The sequence below is a fragment of the Macrobrachium nipponense genome, chromosome 1 (assembly GCF_015104395.2).
Source record: "Macrobrachium nipponense isolate FS-2020 chromosome 1, ASM1510439v2, whole genome shotgun sequence".
Lineage (NCBI taxonomy): Eukaryota > Metazoa > Arthropoda > Malacostraca > Decapoda > Palaemonidae > Macrobrachium > Macrobrachium nipponense.
Genome location: NC_087200.1, coordinates 9,439,270 through 9,464,767, shown reverse-complemented (window position 1 = coordinate 9,464,767; position 25,498 = coordinate 9,439,270). Strand labels below are relative to the sequence as shown.

General features: G+C 35.3%; 1 protein-coding gene across 1 annotated transcript; it reads right to left on the bottom strand.

Moving 5' to 3' along the window:
* Positions 1-9,437: 9,437 nt before the first annotated feature.
* Positions 9,438-25,268, bottom strand: LOC135220086 (sodium-coupled monocarboxylate transporter 1-like). The gene is made up of 8 exons (XM_064257405.1): positions 25,120-25,268; positions 22,472-22,612; positions 21,403-21,621; positions 20,221-20,339; positions 19,797-19,951; positions 18,200-18,456; positions 16,320-16,420; positions 9,438-10,178 (listed from the first exon to the last, which is right to left on the bottom strand). Exons 1-8 carry the CDS (start codon positions 25,224-25,226, stop codon positions 10,111-10,113), a joined length of 1,167 nt encoding a protein of 388 aa, XP_064113475.1. The 5' UTR covers positions 25,227-25,268; the 3' UTR covers positions 9,438-10,110.
* Between the last annotated feature and the right edge of the window lie 230 nt (positions 25,269-25,498).

Here is a 25,498-nt window from a genome sequence, read left to right as displayed (position 1 = left end):
AGGGTATACGGAGAATTGGAGAAGAAATTGAAATCCGATTTCATTCAATATTTCGATCCAATTCTCTGCGATAACGAATGGAAACGTCGTAGTTATGATTCGTTTAGACAGAAGACTGAAAATGAGTAAAGAAATGTCATATAATATAGCATTTATCACGAGATAATTTTCTGTGATCACATTATCATTGCAGTTTAGTTTCCTGTGTATGAAACTGAATCAATATAAATGAATAACTGCTATATGTATTTATACCCGTATCATTGCCTTGCAACAGAAGATCATGAAACTGACATGCAATCATTTGACTAAAGAATTCTCTTCTCAGGAGGCCATTATAAAGGACAACACATATCCGCACTCATTGCAATGTTGCAGATGGAGGCTGCCAGGAGGTGCAGGGAGATATATGATGATAGTGAGGGCAATAAGGTGCTGCAATCATTGCAAAATTATTATAAAGAAGCAAAACAATCTTCCTTCTAACTGGATACAATGATGTTTATTGGCTTCTTCAAATGATGAATGTTTTCGAATTGCAATATTTTGCAATTGCATAACTGCAGGACAATGTTGAAAGCAAGGGAAAATTCGCCAACATAACAAGGGTATAGCTCTAGGATATTCATTTCTTTTTAAAGGTGCAAACCTTAAACATTTTATCAATTGGGACTTAAATATCTTGCATGCATGCAAGATTCGCTTTTATTAACATAGGTTTCCAATACTACAATAATGCAAGAAAATATGGATTACTAAAAATAAATGCTTTAAAGCTTTATGGTTTTTTTTTTAAGTAAAGAAACATTTTACTCGAAATTGCTTAAAATGTCTATAGGATTTCAAAACCAACTTTTGAAGCTTCGACCTGAATAAAAAGGCAGTCCATCTACTGGGACTCTAATGACAAATATGGATGCGAAATCACAATATATTGCAATTTGCTTGTCTTACAGGAAGGTTACAAGCAAACTCGTAACATTCAAAATAGCAAACCAATTAGGGTGTTTTTGGGGAACGAACCAGCCTCTGCTTCAAACGAAAGAAAGGGAAAGCGATCAATCAGTCTGCTGTGCCGAAAATGCAGTCGAAATTGCAGTACATTGCTACTTTCTTGCATTATTGCAATGTTTTAACAAAGCACAAAGTTTTTACCCTCTGGATTTTTTTAGGGACCCAGAATCTCCTTCAAAGTTGATAAAATAAAGCCTAATGTCCTACTAACGTCTATTATACTGCATAGGAAGCTGCAATATATTGCAGCTTCCTTCTTTGCAACAAGAGTGTTTCAAGCGAGGCAGACTTCCCCAACATAGCAAGGCTATAGCTTTGGGATTTTTTCTCTTGACACACATTTCCTTCAAACTGGCTAAAATGCAATATGCTGACATTCTGATCACGAAAATACACTAGAAACTGCGATGATGTCCTTGCAATACGACGTTGTTGCAAGCCTGATGAAATTCTCCCGCATGGCAAAGATATATTTTCAGGATTTTATTTATTTATTTATTTAATTTAATTGAAGCCAAAACGACTTTTCCTTCAGACCGTTCAGAACACAACCCATTGGCTCTTTCATGATCCAGATACCTACGAATTGCAGTATACTGCAGTTTCCTGGCATTATGGCAACGCTGCAATCAACTAAGATTCGTCAGAACGCAAAGCCTAAGGATGTGTTGGTAAGCCAAATGATCGTGTTTTCGGAATGGGCCAAATGCAGCTTATTGGCCGCCAATGACAGATTTACATTACAGTTGCAGGATATTGATGATCCACTCCATTATGGTTTCATATCAAAGCACTTACACCTCTGAATAGTGTGAGATTCATGAGCGGAAATTCTCAGGAATTATGGAGAGTTAAAAGATAGTTTGCCGTCGATATTATCCATGGATTTTTTAGAAACCAATTTAGTGACTCTTTATTTTTGTGTAATTTGGCTAAAATAAAATATAATATTCCAACATGTGGTTCTGTCATCATAGACTATCTTCAACCGCCCCGTGACAATTCATGCTTTTATGACCACAAAAGTCCTTGCTACTTTATCCATTTTCTAATACTTTTGTGATGTTCTGATATAAAAAAGTCATGAATAATTATTCATCATTTTCAACAGATGAGTTGAGGAATAATCTGTATTTAATCTGTTTATGATGTATTTTAGGATTATATCTTCAACATCAATAATATGGTTTGTTAATCTTGCAAGATTTTGTGTATGTATTTATACGTCAGTCCTCCAACTGATAAGTTTATTTTTGTAGGATTCCCACCCCCTCCACCACCAACCCTCTACAAAATTAATGTAAACTGTATGCATTTTAAGCATGTATTTGTTCAGAGACCTTTACTTCTGGATGGACGGAACTGCTAATCTATATTTAGCTTTTAAAGTAGATGAATTAAAGGTAGATTGCTATTGCAAGTAGTCTGAAGTACGTTCGAAAGATGAATTTTAACTAAATAAAATTTTATAGCCGAAGGATTTGTTGGTGAGTCAAATTGATCTTCCTTACGAACTGGAAACAGCGCAGCTTACAGGCTTGACTGTGACGAATATATATATATATATATATATATATATATATATATATATATATATATATATATATATATATATATATATGTATGTATACACATTGTAGTTTAAATTACATAACTGATTTATAGCATAAGGTTGCCACAATCAAAACTATTTGGCTTTAATCCTCCAAATGACGTCAGATGACTGAATGGCATTTCTCTATAATCATGAAGAATAAAAATAAACTTTGCTTTCAATATTATCTGTCAACTCTTTCAGAATTCAATTGGTGCTAAGTTATAGGTATTTTCAAGTTAGTAATGTTTATATATATATTATATATATATATATATATATATATATATATATATGTGTGTGTATATATATATATATATATATATATATATATATGTATGTATGTATGTATGTATGTGTGTGTGTGTATTGAGATAATTTTCTTGAAAAAAAAGAAAAAAAAGGATTGTTCTGAAATGTTTCAGTCATTACATACGATACATAACCCGTTCATTGACAACTCCTATTCATATTACCACAAAAGACCTTCCTTCTTTAAGCATTGCCCAATACTTCTTGAAAATTATGTATCGTAAAATGATGATTCCTTTGCACATCGATTTCTACAATCGAGTTGGAGAAGCATCTGTGTTTGATCAGTTTATTTTAAACATTTTTCTTTGGTTCATTATTCTTGAATTATATTGAGAATGTTTATTTTCGAAGATTATCCCTAAAAAATGTAAAAAGTATATATTTGTTTCCTGCAAGTATTTGGTCAGAGACCTTATGCCCACGAGCAGTGAGAGAAGGGTTATCGGAATTGCCAATCTATATTCAACTTTCAAGGCAGATGAATTAAAGGTAGTTTGCTATTACACGTAACTGCAGTAAGTTTAGAAACCCAAATTAAAGTAATTCACTTTTGAATCGATTATTTCGTGCTCAGAACTGCAGTGTTCTTGTCCAAAATACGATGTTTCATTTCAGTTTGTTGGTATGCCTGGGTTTTCGGATCTGGCAAACTATATTTAGCTTTTAAAGCAGATGAATTAAAGATAGTTTGCTATTGCACTTTGTCTCCAGTAAGTCCAGACACCCGAATTTATCACTTTTGATTCGATGCTATTTTGCTCAGAGCTGCAGTATTCTTGTCCAAAATACGATGTTTCATTTCAGTTTATTGGTATGCCTGGATCCTCATATCGTCTATGACGGGCGGTGGCATTTTGACTATGGGGGAAGACTGTAGGCAAGATTATTTTTATCGTATTTGTGAGTAATTTGCCTTTCCATGAAATACTAATTTCCAATTGACGTTGAATTTAGAAATCCCAGTATACTCATCAATTCAAATTTTGGGAAAAAGATGGGATTTAAGAATAATGTAACTAGTTTCCTCACCCATCTTCGAAAACAGTTGTCCACTGTCGCCGAAGTTCTTAGGTGGCCAATAGATGGCGATAACGACTTGCTTATGGTCGATAATTCTCTGAATTGTTCTGCGGAGAAGGACCTCCTGTTGACCACGTGGCCGCCTTAGAGTAGACGTCGAATTGAAGACATAATTAAAGTAAGGTTTCATTAACATAATTAGAGGAAAACTCCCAATTATCGCTGGCTTAGTCAAGAGGCTGAAACTGAAATAAAACTGAATCGTAATTTAACCTCTGAACTTCCTATAATCACATGACCATTACTGTATTTTCATTTGCATGAAATTAAGTCAAGACTTATTGGACAAAGACTATATTTACACCCGAAACATTAAATAAAAAAACAGTCATCAACAGGTCATGCAATCATTTTATTCCAGAATTACTATTGTAGAGGGCTATTATAAAGGACAATAAATATCTGCATTAATTGTAGCGTTGCAGATGGAGATGCAGTATGCAAGATGTTAGTTAACAGGGGCAGTGAGGTCATGTTGCAAGGAATGCAAAATTCGTCAAAAGTAGCAAGGTTATAGATAGCCTCTGAAACAGTACAATGAGCAAAATAGTCTTTCCTTCTAACACGGTAAAATGTTTACCCGAATTCTAATAATGAATGGGAACAGTTGCAATATATTGTCATTTTGCAACTGGTCGTTAAAATGTATGCATGCATAATGTGCTTTTATTAAAATATGCTTGCAATGAAGCAATGTTGAAAGAAAAATTAGGATTATTGAAAATAAGAGGTCCAAAGTCTTACTTTGTTTATAAGGAATAAAAAAAGATGACTTGAAATTGAGTAAAGTTTAGACTATTGGATTTTGGGAGTTCAAAACCAACCTTTGAAGCTTCGAACTGAATAAAAGGCAGTCCAATGGGGATTCTGATGGTAAATGTGCATTCGAAATCACAATATGTTGCAACAATCTGTTGCATCACGGGAACGTTGCAAACAAACTCATAACATCCGAAAAAGCAAGACGATTTGGGTGGTTGGGGGATCGAACGAACCAGCTTTTGCTTCAAACTAGTGAAAGGAAAGCGATTGGTCTGTTAAGCCGAAAGTGTAGTCAGAATGACACTATATTGCAACTTTTCTTGCATTATTGCAATGTTGCACGCCCGGCAAAATTCATTAAAATATCAAGGCTGCTGTAGCCTTTGGCAAAATTTTAGTGGCCACAACGACTTTACCTCTAAACAGCATAAAGAATAGTGTCTTCTAATGACGAATGAGCATGGAAGTTTGCAATATATTTCAATATCATTGCAACAGGCAAAGTTGTAAGGTATAAATATGCAAATTAGCAACTTTATTATGAAATTGTCTGGAAACCCACCAACAATCCGTTTTGGATAAAATGCAGTCTAATGTTCTCCCGTGCATGGAAAGTTGCAATATATTGCACTTTTCTTGCAATAAGGAATGGTTTCCTGCTTTGCAAATAAAGAATAATTTTATAGGTTAAAAAACAAGGACTGAGGAGGAGAAATATAATCCCAAACCCTTCCCCTTAGGCTCGTTTTGTTTCAGTCAAATGTATAAGCGCCATCGAAGATGTCATTGTTATGGTGCAGTAGACGGTAGAGCGCTCTGATGACAAGACTTATACACGATACAGCTCCAGGAGTTGTAGTTTTGTGTAGTAATTGTTACTGTATCCAATGTGAGTTCTTTGGAGTGGCTATTTTCGAGTAGTATTGTCTAACTTTTAAAGTCTATTTTTTACTACCTCACCTCTGTCGGTTTTGTTTATTATTATTATTATTATTGATGCATCATCTATATTAGATTTATATAGATTTTTTTCTATCTTTCCAAAACTAGTTATTAGAAAGATATAGAACGCCCTATATAAATTGAATGCAGCCGATGCAGAAATAGCATTCAACACTTCATGTTTGAAAGGTCTATTACCTATATATTATCACCACCATCAATATTATTATTATTATTATTATCATAACTGGAGAGCAAGGGGTCAGCATATTCAGCAAACCCAGGTCAACATTGTCCCAAATGCTTTCCCCCTCGACCCTCCCTGTCATGGGACGGGATTTAGGGGCGGCTGCCCCTCTTGGGCCTTTGTCAATGCCAGGGTCTGGAAACGGAAATGACAAGTATCCAGAAGTGTTTTTTTTATCCACCCCAACCCCCGACCCTTCCAGGAATGGAAATATCTCTGCGAGTCGGTCTTACCCTGTGTCCTTGGTCTTCTGTTCTGTTACTGTCTTTTGAAAATTCATTTGGGAGGTTTGTTTTATTTGTGGCTATTGACATATTACCATCCATTATGAAGAGACTTTGGAGGACAGAACACTAAAGCATTTGAGTGTAAACATTCAAGTTAATTAAAATAAATATCAATCAAATTCTATTTTTGCTATGGGAGTTTAAAGACTTTCTCTCTCTCTCTATCGGCCATGTTGGCATATTAATGAACTTAAATAATCCGGGCATAGAGCTATCAAGTATTCATAGCGAACACCGGGGCAGCCAATGCCTTTTTCCGTCGATGAAATGCCCATAACTAATACACTTTAGCATCCTAGTGGTGGATATTTATCTTTCATATTCTCATTTCTAGAAGATTTTGGCTGGTGGGTCTTAGTACCTTGGAGCAATATACTATTTTGCGCATCGCAAAGTTTTTCATAAAATCTAGTACCCATAATGGGGCGTGGGTAGTGATGTGCCAGTGCATCTCGTTCGGCGCACTGTAGAAATGAGAATATGAAAGATAAATATCCACCACTAGGATGCTAAAGTGTATTAGTTATGGGCATTTCATCGACGGAAAAAGGCATTGGCTGCCCCGGTCCTTAGATGCAACCTCCTTTCATTCATTTTACTGAACCTCCGTTCATATTTTCTCTTTCCATCATCTTACTTTCCACCCTCTCCTAACAATCGATTCACCATTGTTTTCAGTTCTGAATGACCTCGTAGGTCCCAGAGCTTTAACTGTACCTCCCTTCGTATTCCCTTTCTTCCATCCTGCTGTCCACCACATTTGACCACGCACTCATCGCACCCTCTAAATTCTGCAGTACAACAACTAGACACATATGTACGCACTACACTACTGCCCTCCTATCCACACACACACACACACACACACACACTCACACACGCAAATCGTCTTCCCAAGTGACGCCACACATCCCGTACCAGTGCTTCCATAAGAAAAAAAATTGATTCCTTACATTCACGGCCAAATTTCCTTAGATTTCCCTTCCTCAATTTCCTTACATATATCCTTGAATTATAGTAAAATCAAAAGTTTTTTCGTATTATTAAAATCTTTCACGTAATTCTACCAAACCATCGGCTATCAAAACAAAGTTAAAAAAAATTATATATAACATTGTTGCCTTGAGGTCCAGACTCCAGGGAGCAACAAATCATCCAAATCCACAAATAACATAAGACTGAGAGAGAGAGAGAGAGAGAGAGAGAGAGAGAGAGAGAGAGAGAGAGAGAGAGATGGCTATTGCCTGACGAAAGATTTGGGGAATGAATCATAACATTGTATCGCATAAATTGGTTCAAAATAGCCATAAACTAGAAATTATTGTAAATCTTTTCACAATATTCGACGGGTTTGCCTTCCCTATGGGGCTGGGGCTGGGGATGGGGGCTTGGTGAAACACATGGACCTACCATCATGCACTTCATGTATGGATCCAGTATCCTGTTGAGCCAGATGAGGCTACTGCTTGCAGTCGATGGAGAACTAGAGTGATGAGAAATCGTCCTGGAGAGTAGCTACTTCTCTGGCCCTCGGACCTGGCTCTCATTTGCCACCATTTAACTCTGAATCATTTTTATTTTATACCATTTTTCGATTTAAGGTCCTGTCCTTTGTTCTTTAGTCTACCTCTAGTTAATTTCCGTTCGACTGGCTAGACAATACTATTGGTAACATCAGCTATCGAAATCCTAAGATAATCTCAACATACATCTACCTTATTCACGTCTCATGACCAAGATATGCAAAACATTCACATTAAAAAATAAAATTCACACCTTTGTCAAAGTAGACAGCACGACGAGGGGAAGGAAACCGCCTATAACCGGTCCAGACTCAAACAAGTAGTCATGCCAAAGTCCAGCTATAATAGTAGGTCGGTGACAGACTGAGAGTGACGCGGTAACGGTTACGAGACAAGTAACACGGGAACGAGACGAGTAACGCGGGTACGAGACGATTAACGAATTTAATGATACGGAGCGCGGAGCAGGCAGCATCGAGTTTAGGACTAGTGGACAAAACACTGTTGTATTGAATTAACGGGCAACGACTATAATCTAATCCGCATGAAGAAGAAAAAAGTCCTCAAGTTTTCTTCCTCTGGTCTAACGTCTTTCTGGCGACATTCTTATTCAAATGGTGCTGCCTTTTCAGCTCACCTTGTTTCAAAGAAAAGAAAAAAAAAAAAAGATGAATTGTTCACGTACTATTTGTAGCATAAGAAGTAATGAAGGGGTGAGGAATGTGGGTAAAAGAATGGTTATCTTACAGGAATGGCAGGATCAGAATGGTTTGAGATGAATAGGTCATTAGGAGAGAATGGAGGAGGATGATCCACTGCTTAGTGTTTATTAATGTTTCTAGTTTAAGCTCTTGATCCGTATCTCATGTTCCTGCGAGATCCTATAGGTCAAGTGATTCTGCTTGCAATTTGGTGGCATGCTTGTTTTGCCACAGAGCCAGACAGTGCTTCTGTAAATTATATCTTCTGATCACCTTATGGAAATTATATTATTTTCGTGGACAAATTACGTTTACATTCAATCCTTTTGAAAAGTAATTTTGGTGTTTCTATTAGTTTTTCTTTTTTTTTCTTTTATACTTTTCTCCCATAGCTTATGTGCATCTCCCTCAGTCAGTATAGGCAAGTCCACACAAGGTATATTTTGAGAAGAGTCAAAACTTGGATTTCTCATATTCTAACTTATTACCCGGCACGCAGCTTATGACAATATATATATATATACTGATATATATATACATATATATATATATATATATATATATATATATATATAATATATATATATATATAATATATATATATACAATCACATACCATGGGCTGATCACGGAGTAAACAACTGGTGCTGTACAAGCTCAGCTTGGTACAAACACATCAACAAACACACTGATGTGAAACATAAATCCGGTAGAGAAAAAAAATCTGAACCATTTTGATCTTTCTCGTGTATTATGTTCTCGTTTATGATCGTCACCGTTGCAGGAATCAAAGCCTGCTTCCACATTATTCAACTTTAATAAATTGCGTTCGAATGTTCGTATGAGATACACAAAGGAAGAAATTTATTCATGACACATTTCTTTAAACACTTACTTTACCTGTTGCTTATTTTGTTTTTACCTTTTCACTTTTGTTACCATAATGTTTCGTATTTCATTTACAGGTAAAAATTTACCTCCTCACACCTACTTTCAGTAGGGAGACCTTTTGTAGACCGAACTGCGGCTGTTACAGAACCAGTCCAGGATTAGACTTAAGGTGCGTCCACACGGTCCAAAAATGTCCGATGGACAAACATTGTCACCATATTGTAGGCGAAGCAGGAGGACATCATAAGCATTGAAACGATGGAAGTAGATCTGGCAACAAACAATGGTACCAGATGAGGTTGTATACCAGTGTTTTTACTCTGCTCACAAGGCAAAGACCGGCAGGCAATTGTTAATTGCTGACAATGTTTGTCCGTTGGATATTGTTTGACCATGTGGACGCACCTTTAGGCTCCATCCACGCGGTCGAGCTTTGCTCGGCGAACCTAGTTTGTTGTGACATCATAATCAGGGAAAGTCAGAACTCTCCCGCTGTATTCCGCTTCTGTCGTCACATCGAACAAAGTTTGTCGGGCACAGCTCACCCATGTGGACAGGGCTTTAGGTAGCCTACAGGCAAACACAGCCGTGAGGTGAATGTAAACAAGCTGACCTCAACAGCAGTCATTCAGGCTTGTCGGCACTTCTCGGTGTCTTGAGGATGAGCATTGGCACAGCGGCCATCTTGTCCACGAGGGGATCGTCTTTTGATAACGTCAATCCTTCGCTGGGTCTGAGGATCTTCCAGATCCTTCTATACAGATACGTACAGGCAACTGGGACTTACCAGTCTAGGTTCCACATCCTTTGGGGAGACTGGCCCTGCAATGATGATGAGGATTCATGAGATTTAAGGCTTATAAGGCTAAGTACAAGTATCAAAAGGTGGAACCAGAAAAAAGCTATACACAGTTGCACCTTGGTCGAACAGGAAGACTGGAGAAAGGAATGGTGGTAAAGTAAAAGTCTAAAAAGTGGCTGGGGCCTGTAATGAAAAAAGTTAGATCTGATGTTCATTTTTAGTTTTCTGTAAAAGAAAACTATTGTGCCGGCTTTGTCTGTCCGTGGGCACTTTTATCTGTCCGCCCTTAGATCTTAAAAATTACTGAGGCTCGAGGAATGGAAATTGGTATGTTGATCATCCACCCTCCAATCATCAAACATACCAAATTTCAGCCCTCTAGATGAGCAGTTTTGATTTTATTTAAGGTTAAAGTTAGCCATAGTCGTGCATCTGGCAACACTATAGGACAGACTGCCACCAAGCCAAAGCTGAATGCTGCATGGGGCGCTCATACAGGAAACTCGATTTCCTCAGTGCAAGTTTTACTTGTTGTGTTTATCGTTAATTCTTACTTTTAGTTAAGACAGAGTATACTTGGTTTTTTTCCATCTGTCCACCTGCCTGTGGTGTTTGCGTATGGTAACACTACGTCCCAGGCTTTAGATAATTACATTCAGCTTACATTCAACAATAATAGTAATACCCTATTTCGATTATTAATGGTGTAATTCTCATACAGTAAATTATTAAAACACCTTTCAGTTACAAATGTACACCCAGATGTCCTTTTATTTACCTAAAACTTTCACAGAGCATAACTATCTAAAGTCTGGGATGCAGTGTTACTATATGAAAACACCACTGGCAGGTGGACAGAGGGAAAAAACAGAGTATAGCTATTCACATGCAGGAGAAGTCTCCCCAGAATTGAGAAACCTTATCAAACGAAATTCAAGAGATACTTGAGAACTTAACAGCCATATATCAAGAAATTAGTGTTGGCCCCAAAAATCCACAGGCACTGAGCAATTTTGGGGGTTATTAGTACAAGATGTATGTATGTATATATATATATATATATATATATATTTATTTATTTATTTATTTAACTGAAGATTCTTAAATCTCGGTACTTCTATTTTAAAAGGTAGCAATGGATCCGTGCGTCTAAACACTGGCAATATCCAACATCCATTTCCTCTCACTCCAACACCAACACCTGGCCCCCTTCTCTCTCTCTCTCTCTCTCTCTCTCTCTCTCTCTCTCTCTCTCTCTCTCTCTCTCTCCATTACCTAAGGCCATTAAATCAGACTCGTGAAATTACAAAAATAACATCTATTTAAAAGCAAAGTGTAAACTAAATAACTCAGGTTCTTAACAAAAAGATTAAATGAAAGATTGAACTCAGATAACCAACTCCATATTTCTACTCCAATAATCCAACATTATCTAAGTCATAAAACTAGGCATAGTCATAGTACAGTACACCATAGTAACACCATAAAACATTAGTTAAGTTCCCAAATTAATCAAGCCAGTTCCCCTTGTCTCAGATCAGTTCCCCTTTCTCAGAACCGCCTATAAAAAGACAAGAGAACATATCGATAAGCACAAGATTATAAATTAAAATCAAAAGATCATGTAAAATACAACATCTTTGAAAAAACATTCAAAATACAGACAAGCCACACTTTTGGCCAAAAATAAATATGCTTACCCATTCAACACAGTATTTGCAACACTTTCGTCAAAAGTACTCTTGCAGAAGCCATCTTGGCTTCTGCCGCCTCTGTAAGGATCTCCCACCTTGGTTACCTACACTCTCATGTGTAGGGAAAAAGCTTGCACACACATACGAACTCACACACATTGTTCACGCCCCAGGAAACTGCCCAAAATCAGTTTCAGAAGTCAACTTTGTGACCGCCTGTAGCAACAGGACATGCCACTGACCAGCACCGACAGAAATTTTGACATCACGTCACCCAAAAAGATACATCAGCATTTCTGTGTCTCCATGGGAAGTTAAACTGATGACCTCTACATTCTAAGAAATGTCACAGCACATCACTTTACAACGGTATCTAAAATATATTGTCTTAATACATCCCTCTTTTTATGTAACATATATATAATATATATATATATATATATATATATATATATATATATATATATATATATATTAAGCCTACCTCCTCTGTAAGATCGTTGTGCCTGAGTAAAGGGTCGAACTAGACGAAAGTGCTTGGCTATCTCGATTTTCATTTTTCTTCCTTCGTGCAAAATTCCTTTATATAAATCAATATATATATATTAATATATATAATTAATTATTTATATTTTATAAATAAAAATATTAAATAAATATAAATAATTATATTTATAATATATTAATATAAATAATATATATAATATATATACTTAAATAGATAATATTCTTATTATATATATAGATATATATATTATTACTAATATATATTAAAAATTATATATAAAATATATATGTATATTATATATTATATATATATATATATTAAGTATATAATATATATATAGTATAATATTCTATAATTATATATATAATATATATATCTATATAATATTAATAATATAATATATTATATATTATATATATATCTATATATATATATATATATATATATATATATATATATAGATATATATTATAATATTATTATATATATATAGATATATATATATGTATAATATATTATATATATATATATATATTTATATTATATATACCAATATAATATATATATATATATATATATATATATATATATATATATATGTTATATATATATATTATACTATATATATTATATATATATATATATATATATTATATCATATTATTATATAACATACATATATATATATATACTATATATATATATATATATATATATATATATATATATATATATATATATATATATATATATATATATATATATATATATATATATATATATATAGTATATATTATATATGTATATATAACATATATATATATATATATATATATATATATATTATATATATATATATATATGTATATATATAGATTATACGCCATGAAGGCCTATTATATATAATATTTAATAATTATTTAATAATATATATATAATTATTTATTTATTATAGAGGGGTATATATATATAATCAAATGGAATTTAATATGTGTGTGTATGATATTATTATATTATATATGATATATATATATATTATATATATTATATATGTATGTTATATATATATATATATATATATATAATATATATATAGTATTATTAAATATTATATATATTACTGTATATAAAGGTTTTTGCCATGAAGGAAAAAAAATGAAAATCGAGATAGCCAAGCACTTTTGGTCTAGTTCGACCCTTTACTCAGACACAACTGATCTTACAGAGGAAAAACATAGTCAAGGTAGGCTTAATATCCAAACTGATACTACAAGATTAGCAATAAGGAAACACCTGAGGGCAGCCACACCTTGGAGGATACATACGTGGTCAACAGAAAACAATACATTTTGAAAAAAAAGGAGGCATATACAACTTATTATCATGAAATTTACAAAAATGTTCCCCAAAAAATTATTAATGAAAGACGAGAAAAAAAATATATAAATACATCGAGCAAGAGCGGGAGAGAGAATATCAAGCAAAAGAGAGAGAGAGAGAGAGAGAGAGAGAGAGAAATAATAACTATATACATGTGGGACAAATTTATTAGTAGTTCATTTATTTTAAGGTCCTTCATAAACATTTTGCAAATATACGGGTCCAAATGGTATATTCCCGGACTAAGATTGAGGCTGTTTTTATTAGTGATTTGTATAATTGCTGATTCCAGTAAATTTCTAGAAATATAATCTTTAGATCTAGCAATTACAGAGGTATCACCCCAATTAATACAATGAGATTTTCCACTCAGATGGATAAACAGTGCATTTGAAGTCTGGGCTGTTCTAGCTGAATACGTATGCTGCTTAATACGTACACATAAATTTTTACTTGACTGACCAACGCAAAATAAGGAATTTTGTAAATGATGTTATTTGTTACGGGACTATTCTTAATTAGCATATCTTTAATGGTATTGTTATAAGAGAACACTACATTAACATTAAACGATTTAAATATTGATTTTATTTTTTGCAAATCCACGAAAGTAAGGTAAGCTAAGTACATTTTTAGGCATTTCTTTTTCATTAATTGCAACACTATAAAACTTTTTGTGAGCTTTTTGATAACATAAATCAATTAAATGAGCTGGGTAGCAGAGATCGTTTCCTATCTTTTTTATGTATTCTATTTCTTGGTCAAGATATCGTGATACGCAAAGCACGTAAGAACATAGAAGAAAAAATTGAAATTTTAATACTAAGATGGTGGCCAGAATAAAAATGTACATATGTTAAATTATTTGTGGGTTTTCTATAAATACCGAATTTACATTGGAAAGATTTTCTATGTATTAATACATCTAGGAAAGGGATGACATTGTTATTATCAATTTAAACAGTGAATTTTATAGATGGCCCTAAATTATTCAATTTAGACAATAAATCATTTGCATTGATACCAACAGGTAAGACTACTAAGATGTCATCTACATATCTGTACCATTTTAAGGGGACAAATGTGATATTCGGGAGGTGTTGTCTTTCAAAAAATTCCATATATAAGTTTGAAAGGAGAGGTGATAAAGGGTTACCCATGGCCATACCAAATATTTGTTGGTATATGATTAACGGACATAGGCAATTCATGCAGTACAAGTTCATTATTTAAATATTATAACACAGAGTCAATAGGGACTTTTGTAAACAAAGAACATTCATCAAAACTGACAAAGATATCGCTAGGGTTTAGTACAATGTTATTTAATTTTTCCAAAAGATCAAGAGAATTCCGGATGTGTGAATTAGATACAGTTCCTAGTAGCGGGGATAACAATTTAATAAGATATTTAGATAGTTTATAAGCAATTGGCCCTACAATACTAGAAGACGAAATAATTCACAAAAAACTCGCGAAAAATCCGTTGGACCAAGTAATAAAAAACTTTGATATCAATATCAAACAAATCCTTAAAGATAAAAAAGAACTTTTGTGTAAGTTAACCGTAAAGAGTCCCTCATTACCTTATTTATAGGGCCTAGTCAAAACTCATAAGGAAAACAAACCTATGCGCCCAATTAGTCCGGGAATGTACCATTTGGACCCGTATATTTGTAAAATGTTTATGAAGGACCTTAAAATAAATGAACTACTAATAAATTAGTCCCACATGTATATAGTTAATTATTTCTCTCTCTGTCTGTCTGTCTCTCTCTCTCTCTCTCTCTCTCTCTCTCTCTCTCTCTCTCTCTTGCTTGATATTCTCTCTCCCTCTCTTTTTTTTCTCGTCTTTTCATTAATAATTTTTTTGGGAACATTTTTGTAAATTTCATGATAATAAGTTGTATATGCCTCCTTTTTTTCAAAATGTATTGTTTTCTGGATGAATCGTCTGTTGACCGCGTGTGTATCCTCCAAGATGTGGCTGCCCTCAGGCGTTTCCTCGTTTCTGTAGAGTGAAATCGTCCTTATTGCTAATCTTGTAGTGTCAGTTTGGATATCAAGCCTACCTTGACTATTATTTTTCCTCTATAAGATCAGTTGTGCAGGAGTAAAGGGTCGAACTAGACCGAAAGTGCTTGGATATCTCGCTTTTCATCTTTTTCCTTCGCGACAAAAACCTTTATTTATACATAGCAAGTTATTCATATACATATACATATATTATATGTATACACACACACACAAACACACACACACACACACACACATATATATATATATATATATATATATATATATATATACATATATGTATATGTATATATATATATATATATATATATATATATATATATATATATATTATATATATATATATATATATCCACACAAATCTGTATATTATGTCTGTATATCAATCCATCTTTCTTTGTATATATGTATATGCATGCACGTGTGCGTTTAGAAAATACTTGTGCCAGCGTTGCATGAATAATTAAGAACGATTGCTTTTAATTAAGGGCGGGGAATCAGAAATCACTTACTCAAGTAACGCCATAGAGTTTCGCTCTTACCTGTTACGAAGGAGACGATCGTACCAAACAGGAGGTTGAGGAGGATGCCCAGAGTACCTCTGTAGCAGTAACTGAGGTTGTAAATATCTTTTGCCAGTTTCCTGTGAAGGAGGAGAAAAAGAGAATGTGATACGGAAGGTTACAGGATTAAAAAAAAATAAAAAAATAAAAAGAACCCCAAGGGATGCATAAGAGGATAATTAAATCAAGCTGGAGTGTTTTTCATCAATGCAAGATCTTGTAAGGGTAACTTCCTCACTGTAACGAAAGCATTCGTTGATGTCCAAATGCATTGTTAGGAAAAGATTAAATTATGTAAAACCTCGTTCTCACATTCTACGATTGCGTTTGAGTTTCAATAACAAATGCACCAGTTGCTGGGCATCTTCGACCTCAAAAAAGAATACTCGTGCAACGTAAAACATTGCTTCCTCGGCCTAATATTGCTCTAGAAAGTCAAATAACTTATTAAATCTGAAAACTATCAAGTATGGAAAGCAGTAATCTTCCTTGTAATCTTTCTTTTCGAAGAAATGTAAGCCATTCAGTTGAAACTGATTCTTTTCAGCTCAAAATACCATGAATAAGACATCAATATCTTTGTCAAAAACGTAACAGGTTGAGGAAAACTTAGCCACTGCAATGAAAAGATTAAGCAATATTCCTAAAGAATTATTTTTTTCCAGAACCTTCAGCAACTGGTACAGGAATGTAGCTTCTCAACCAAAACAAAAAAATATATCTTTTTTTTAGATCGATGACATTTTTTTATGCACATGGTAATGAAAGTTAAAGAAAAGATTTCTCTCTCTCTCTCTCTCTCTCTCTCTCTCTCTCTCTCTCTCTCTCTCTCTCTTCCTTTTATTGTGTGCGTTTTAATTACATCGTTCAGAAACCTGATTTGTGAATACTTCCTTGAAAGTATATGTATATATATATATATATATATATATATATATATATATATATTGTATATATATATATATATATATAATATATATATATATATATATATAAACAAGTGAAGCCACACACTTCTCATATACTGTAACTGCAAGAATTCGCATTGAATTGAACTGAACATAGAATTTACACCAAAGGCCATGCATTGGGACCTATGAGGTCATTCAGCGCTGAAAGGGAACTTGGCAGTAAAAGGTTTGAAAGGTGTAAGAGGAGGAAAACCTCGCAATTGCACTATGAATTTATTGTTAGGAGAGGGTGGAAAGTAAGATATGAGAAAGAGAATATGAAAGGAGGTACATCAAAAGGAACGAAAGGGGTTGCAGCTGGGGGCCGAAGGCACGCTGCAATCAATCTCAAGTAATGCCTACAGCGCACTACATGAGGTGCACTGACGGCACTATCCCCATACGGAGCCAAGGATCCGAAGAAATTCCATTGAATGCTGTCCTTTTTGTCTCAAAGACATCACTGACAGAACCGGATTACTGCTCCCATCAAAGTATGCAGGCCAGACTTTTCTTAAACCGAAATGAGCTGAAGAGAGATGTCTCTTATATAAAGAACCATGAATGACTGCAGCGCTATGGTAATATATTTCTATAAGATTCTCAAGAATCGAACGGACACAAAATGTGAAGAATTACAAAACTATTTCACGTTCAACATAACATTGCCTGAAAAAACTGACACATATAGACCCAACCACGTTTAGTCCTACTCTGTTCATGTGTGTGCATATGGGGAGAGAGAGAGAGAGAGAGAGACTTGAAATGTACAATCATTGGGTAGACAATACTATGCTTCACAGAGAATCCAAGGAAGATAAACGCAAAGAAGAAGAAGAAGAAAAAGAGGCTGAGAGGAGGAGAGGAGGAGGCTCTCAGCATCATCTGTCGCCGGTCTAATATACTCACTCGGGCTCCTCCTCTGGAAACGTCGCGGTATTGAAATCGGTGATTGCATCGTCCCCGGTGATTGAGCTGAACGAAATCTCGGCGGCTGTGTGATTCCCGAAGGAACCCAGGGTTGTATTCGCGAGGTGAAGGAGGTTCTCGGGACATCCATCGACAGAAAGAGGTAATTTCTCCGGAGACCCGAGACCTTTCATGAAGTTTCCTATCACCAACCATAAGTTGAACGAGAGACTGGCGAGGAGACCTACATACGCTCCCTGATGAAAAAAAAAAGAAAGAAAAAAAGGCGGGAAAAGCTGAGGTCTTGTTTGTGCAACGGTTAAAGGGAGTAGATTTGTTTTCTTAACAGTAAACTTAGCCATATTTATATAATAAAATTCTCAATGTCTTTAATCATATATGCGCTTGCGTGATTTGTTATAAATAATGAAGTATCAAAGGATTCTACTCGATTAAGATGGATGTACTTGGCAATTGCAGCAACAATGTATTAGCTAAATTCTTATGACATCCTCTGTCATATGAAAGAATAGTTAGACCTAAATTATTCTCTCAATCTCATATCTGGACAGGGTAATTTTCCACTAGTCCTACTAACTGATCTGAATCTATACTCTGTTTTTTTCCATCTGTCCATCCGCCTGTGGTGTTTTCACATGGTAACACTGCGTCCCGGGCATTAAATAGTCACGCTATGTGTAAGTTTTAGGTAAATAAAAGGATATATGGGTGTATATCTGCAACTGAAAAGTGTTTTGATAATTTACTGTATGCGAAATACACCGTTAATATTCGAAATAGGATATTATCTAAAGCCCGGGATGCAGTGTTACCATGCGCAAACACCACAGGCGGATGGACAGATGGAAAAAAACAGAGTATAGTTAACCTTATAATAATAATAATATAATAATAATAATAATAATAATAATAATAATAATAATAATAATAATAATAATAGCCTTTGATCGTTAATTCAGGCTGTCATAGAAATGTTTCCAACAAGCTATTTTGGACGTTTATGGTTTGAATTAAGATTAGGTTAATTTGTAAGTCAACTTATGTAGTCGTTGACCATCAAAAGGTCCCCAAAAAATTTTGAATTTGTTACGAATTATTTACAAATACCAGGAATTCATTGCAATAATCCTTCCCCTCTTGGGCTTTTGTTTCTTGAACTCTGTCTTTCCATTGGAATGAAAGTAATTTAATAGACAAATTAGATAAGAAACTTAACAAGTAAAAAATGTGCCGAAGAATCGATTTACTGTACAGCGTATAATGCGTATGAGCTGTGGCCCATGAAGCTTTCAGCGACGCCCGGTGGTGGCATGTCCTGTAGTTGCCAGACACACGGTTATGGCTAACTTAAAATTAGATACAATAAAAACAACTACTGAGGCTAGAGGGCTGCAATTTGGTATGTTTGATCATTGGAAGGTGGATGATCAACATACCAATTTGTAGCCCTTTAAGCCTTAGTAGTTTTTAAAACTGAAGGCGGACAGAAAAGTGCTGACGGGCAGACAAAGCCGTCACAATAGTTTTCTTTTGCAGAAACCTAAAATTAAACTAATATCTTAGATTTTGTGCTGACCTTCTTATTGATCCAAGGAGCACAAATTCCAGCCACGAAGATCCCGACCAAGGAACCTGAAAAAGCGCCCTCGATGCTTACTGAGACTTGGAAGATTTCTCCCAGTCTGCCTGCGGCTAGTCCTAGGCCTATGCCAATGATTCCGGCTGTAGAAGCTAGGAAGAGAGGCAAAGGGAACGACAAACTTCGGAATATATATTCTTGCCAATCAGCCGTTGTGAATAATATCTAACTTCATGTATCATGATATCATTTAGCAGCTAATGGCTTTCTCTAAGTCATAATACTGTCATCATTGGTACTTATAAACCTATTGCTCTGGAAAGATGTTTGGACAATTCAGTACATCAAGCAGTTGTAGAGGCATCTGAGTCTCTTATCATCAAGTATGTTAAATGTCTAAGAAAGAGTATTTTGAACTTACAGACTAACTTAATGATTTTCGTAGCTGATGCGTCAGAGATGTCCTTGAATATCTTCAGATGGCTCAGTAGGTCCTCCCATAAGATGCACGCCACGGAGTTCCCCGTAGAGGAGAGGGAACTGAAGCAAACGGAATAATGTAGGAGTTACGAAAGTCATGTCACCACAGAAACATAATATCTGGAATAAAATTCGAATGATTTTTGCCAGTCATACTTTCATGTCATTTAAACTTTAAAGTAGAGACACAAAGGAAAAGAACAAAATACTGACATCTAGGCCTAAGCTATTTCAGATTAACTGACATCTAGGCCTAAGCTATTTTAGGTTTCTACGGTTAACCATCGAGAAGCAGCGACTTTATATTCTTTCTTTTTTTAACTCACGAGATTTTGGTTACTTTAATAAAGTTTATGAATTCATTTCATGTTTATGCTAAGAAATCTAAAATGGTAATGGTCTGCTTCAGGCTCCGAATATTTCATTGAGACTTGCACACTTGTTGGTGTCGAAAATATTTCTAATGATGGTCATATGTTTTTAGTCCAAATTAAATGGTCATATGGTCTTAGTCCAAATAAATGGTCATATGTTCTTAGTCCAAATGTGATAACGAAGGAATTGTTTAAACAGCATTCTTGATTCTGAAACCGCCGCAAGGAGCTCGTGCCCCCGGTGCACTGTAGGCATTACTAGGAGGTTTCAGGCAGTGTCCCGTCATTCCCAAGCTGCAACCCTTTTCATCCCCTTAACTGTACCTTTTTTTTTTTCCCGGACTCAGTGTCTTCGTTTTTGATACTCTATAACATATCAAAACCTCAGCATTGTCACATTTTCCAACCAAATTTCCTCAGAAGATGGGCTGATTAAAAGCTCTGAATAATATCAAAATCTCTGAAGCCCATTTTCTGTCACCAAAAATACACATCTCTCACACTTCAATGGAATGCCCGAGAATCAAACTCGAGGCCAACGAGGTGGCACGCCAAAACCATAACGACCACGCCAATGAGGCGCTCCCTAAATATAATGGTATTCTGTTCTGGTTCTTCTGAAAAATTTTTAGTACTAACGATACTACTTCAAATGAAGAAACAAATGCACAGTTATGTAAATGTACATATATCTAAATTAAAAACTTGAAGGATACCTTTCGGGAATCTGGGTTCAAGACGTGCGTTACCTTAGTACACCTCCATACAAGGCAGCGACGAAGATCCCAGCCATGCCTGTGATGTGCGACAACTTATCCAACACCAGGTAAGGCAGAATTTGATCGGACTTCTCGATCCTTCCGGAGGTGAGAGGGTCGCAGTCCTTGTAGGTGGCATAGGCTACGATACCCGAGAAGTAGAAGGTGAGCCACATGACGTAGAGGCCTATTATGAAGAGGGTGCATAGTCTGGAAGATAACATGAGTGTGAGAAAGTCAGTTTCAGTTCAGTCTGTCGGAGCGTGTTGCAGTAAGAGGTACCACCTATGCCTTTGGAACTGCGCACGCGGACGTTTGGAAGTATGACTTCCAGTCCCATCCCAAACTACAAAGCGTAGGAATATATACCTTTAAAATCACCTTGTTTTTACTGATTTCAACGAAAAAAAAACAAAAAAAATGGATTTAGCTTTGGAAAAATGAAAGGCTCACGAACATAATCAATTAAAGGGGCACTAAGAAAATGGAAGAGTAATGTCAATACAGTATTGTATTTCGCCCTGAAGTTGCCAGGTTGGAAAGTAAGATGGAAGAAAGAGAATATGAAAGAAGGTACAGTAAAAGGAACGAAAGGGTTTGCAGCTAGGGGCCGAGGGCACGCTGCAAAGAACCTTAAGTAATTCCTGCAGTGCTCCGCATAAGGTGCACTGACGACACTTAACAACCTACATGGACCTATAGTAGATTCACATGGGCCGTGCATTTGATGTCTAGGCCAGTTCCTTACGACGCTCCTGATTGGCTGTTGATTAGCCAGTCACAGGGCTGGAAAACTCTTCAGTCTTTCAAAAGTATGATCAGGAGAGGTGGAACACACATCCTATGTGAACTCTCGAGAGAGACTGAGAGTTTCCAGCCCTGTCATTGGCTTATCAACAGCCAATCAGGAGCGTCGTAAGGGACTGGCCTAGACATCAAATGCACGACTGATGTGAATCTACTGTAGCATGTAGGCCTAGCAACTCATTGGCCCTGCCTCTTTAAAAAAATAAATAAAAAAAGAGAATCATGACTACAACAAGACGCACAGTGTAGATACCTCTTGGATAAAGTTATACTGGAAACGGAGGCAAATCTCTGGTAGCAAGATTGGTTGAGGCCTACCCACGACAGCATCGAGAAGAATCCTTGAATCTGCACCGACCAGAACGTGTGGCGAACCAGTGGATTGGGGTCGAAGCTGGAAAAAAAATGTCGAACATGTTTATGAAGTTTGTTCATACTTTTAATCGGCTTTGTTAATGAGATTTTTATGTTATGCGCACATATTTTGCTTCTAGGTATTTTCTGAACAGAATTTAGACCAAATACCAAGCGTTCGGACCTATGAGGTCACCCGGCGCTGGAAGGGAAATTGAGAGCAAAGGAGCTTTGAAAGATGTTACAGAAGGAAAAATTCGCTTTGAATCAGTTACTGTAAAAGAGGGAAGAAAGAGAATATGAACGGAAGTACAGTCAAAGGAATGAAAGAGGTTGCAGCTAGGGTCCTTGGAAGGGACACTACAAGTAACCTTAGGTAATGCTTACAGTGCATCACATGAGAAGCACTGAGGGTACTACCCCAGTACGGTGTGGGTATTTTCTGGATATTGACAGTCTCAACCTTTCCTTTTGTAACATGCGAATATTATAGGTCTCCAAAACTATACTCTGTTTTTTTTCATCTGTCCATCCGCCTGTGGTGTTTTTGTATGGTAACACTGCGTCCCGGGCTTTAGATAGTTACGCTAATTGTAAGTTTTAGGTAAATAGAAGGATATCTGGGTGTACATTTGTAACTGAAAAGTGTTTTAATAATTTACTGTATGCGAATTACACCGTTAATATTCGAAATAGGATATTATTATAATCGTTGAATGCAAGCTGAATCTAACTATCTAAAGCCCGTGACGCAGTGTTACCATACAAAAACACCACAGGTGGATGGACAGATGAAAAAAAACAGAGTATAGTAATTTTCCTTACACGATTATTCATCGTCGTTTCAAAACCTACAAGAACACAGAGTACATCTTTTCAGTAGACAAATATCTCAAAGGACTACAAAGAGCAGCTTATTTCCAAACGCAGTCGGGACAACTGACTCTAATCTCTCTCACAACAGGTATCTGGTTTATCCTTTCTCTCTCTCTCTCTCTCTCTCTCTCTCTCTCTCTCTCTCTCTCTCTCTCTCTCAGCTCCCACCACAGAAGCTATATTGTTAATTGTCAAATAGTTACTTTCTTCTCTGATCTACGAGTAAACAAAAACACAAAAAATAATTTCACCCGCTCTCATGCTGGAGTTTTCATAAAAAAGGCGTGATCCGACCTCCAGGTTACACGCATAAGTGTTGTAAACATATTCCTAACGTAAATTAAAATGCGCCAAACTCTACGATCAGATGTATCCTTGTTTCACCAACGAAAATCAAAATAAATACGCTATATTCTATTAGTAATAATTTTTATGTACTGTTTTACATGCACATTATCTATTTTTTTGCATTTCCATTCTAATAAATAAATCATAAATATCCTATCATGAATTTTCTGCGTCTTTAACTTAAAGCAAAACACCTTTTTCTGACCTTTTCAACCCTGCAATAAGAATAACAACAACAACAACACATATCTAATTCCCAATGCTGTAATCAAGATATATCGTCTTCATAAAAGGTTAACTGATTTTAGATTTAAACGAGTATGATAGGCATACAGTATGATATGGCTCGTTGACTATTATAATGGATATATTCTAAATTCCCAACCAACCCCCGCCCCACAAACCCCCACATCCCTTCATACCGCCATACTCTGATAATTTGCCAATCAACGATGGTAATCTGAATGTTTAATATTTTATAAACTGTGAATATGTAAGTGAATGTATGTATGTATATATAATATATATATAGTATATATATTATATATATATATATATATATATATTATATATATATCATATATATACATATTATATATGTATATTTTATATATATACATAATATATACATATATATACATATATATATTATTATATATGTAGTATATATATATATGTAGATATATGTATATATATATATATTTATATATATCTATATATTAATATATATATATATATATTATATGTGTGTGTGTGTGTGTGTGTGTGTGTGTGTATGTGTACGTGTGTGTGTGTGTGTGTGTGTGTGTATGTCTATGTGTGTGTGTGTGTGTGTGTAACTGAATTACGAAGATACAGAACGTGATGAATGTATAAGTAAAGGCAAATGGCACGAAGGAAAATGTGAAGCAAAGGAGTGGTTGTTAGACCTTTCGACACACGATGTCTGCTATAGTTGATAAGCCAGTCACGGGGATGTATGTTCCACCTCTACGTTTGAAAGAAGTATTCTTTAGGAGAAATGGAGCATACATCCTGCCTATGTGAACTCTCTCAAGAGATTGAGAATTTCCAGCCCTTTGACTGGCTTATCAACAGCCAATCAGGAGCGTCGTAAGGGAATGGCCTAGACATCAAATGCACGGTTGATGTCAATTTACTATAGAAAAGGACCTAGAGTCGAAAGGCCTCCAAGCAACCACTCCGTTGTTTCACTTTTTCCTTCGTGGCATTTGCCTTTTATTATTCATGCGTATATACACATATACATACAGTAAATATATAAATATGTATAAATATTACTTGAATGAATTTTGTAATTACTTAAAGAACTCCAGTCTGCCTCCTGCATTAGCCAAGCGGAAAATGTTGCCAACACCTCCAAGATCTCTGCAACAGATGACGACAACGGTGAGGACTCCAAATAACATGAAGGTCGTCTGCACGGCATCTGTGTACACGACGGCTTTAACGCCTCCCTGGAGAGTGTAGAATTAAATTACTTTTAAATTCTCGAATGACAGTGTATGAATCTCTTTATTTCATTACCGGATTCGTAATCGAATATTCTTTAACTGGGAAAAGTATCCAAAAAGGCCAGGATTTGAATCACCCAAGAAACCGCTATTATAGGGATGTTAGCATTTAGACCCACATACTTTGATTAAGAAAAATGAATATATATTTATATACTGTTATATAA

Bases quoted from the DNA above. Each gene is read 5' to 3' on its own strand.
- LOC135220086 (XM_064257405.1), bottom strand. From the start codon at position 25,226: ATGTTATTTGGAGTCCTCACCGTTGTCGTCATCTGTTGCAGAGATCTT. The intron at 20,340-21,402 runs GTAACGCACGTC...CGTTTGCTTCAG, and splicing joins TTGTATGGAGGTGTACTAAG to TTCCCTCTCCTCTACGGGGA. The intron at 18,457-19,796 runs GTCAGCACAAAA...TTTTTTCATCAG, and splicing joins CTCCTTGGATCAATAAGAAG to GGAGCGTATGTAGGTCTCCT.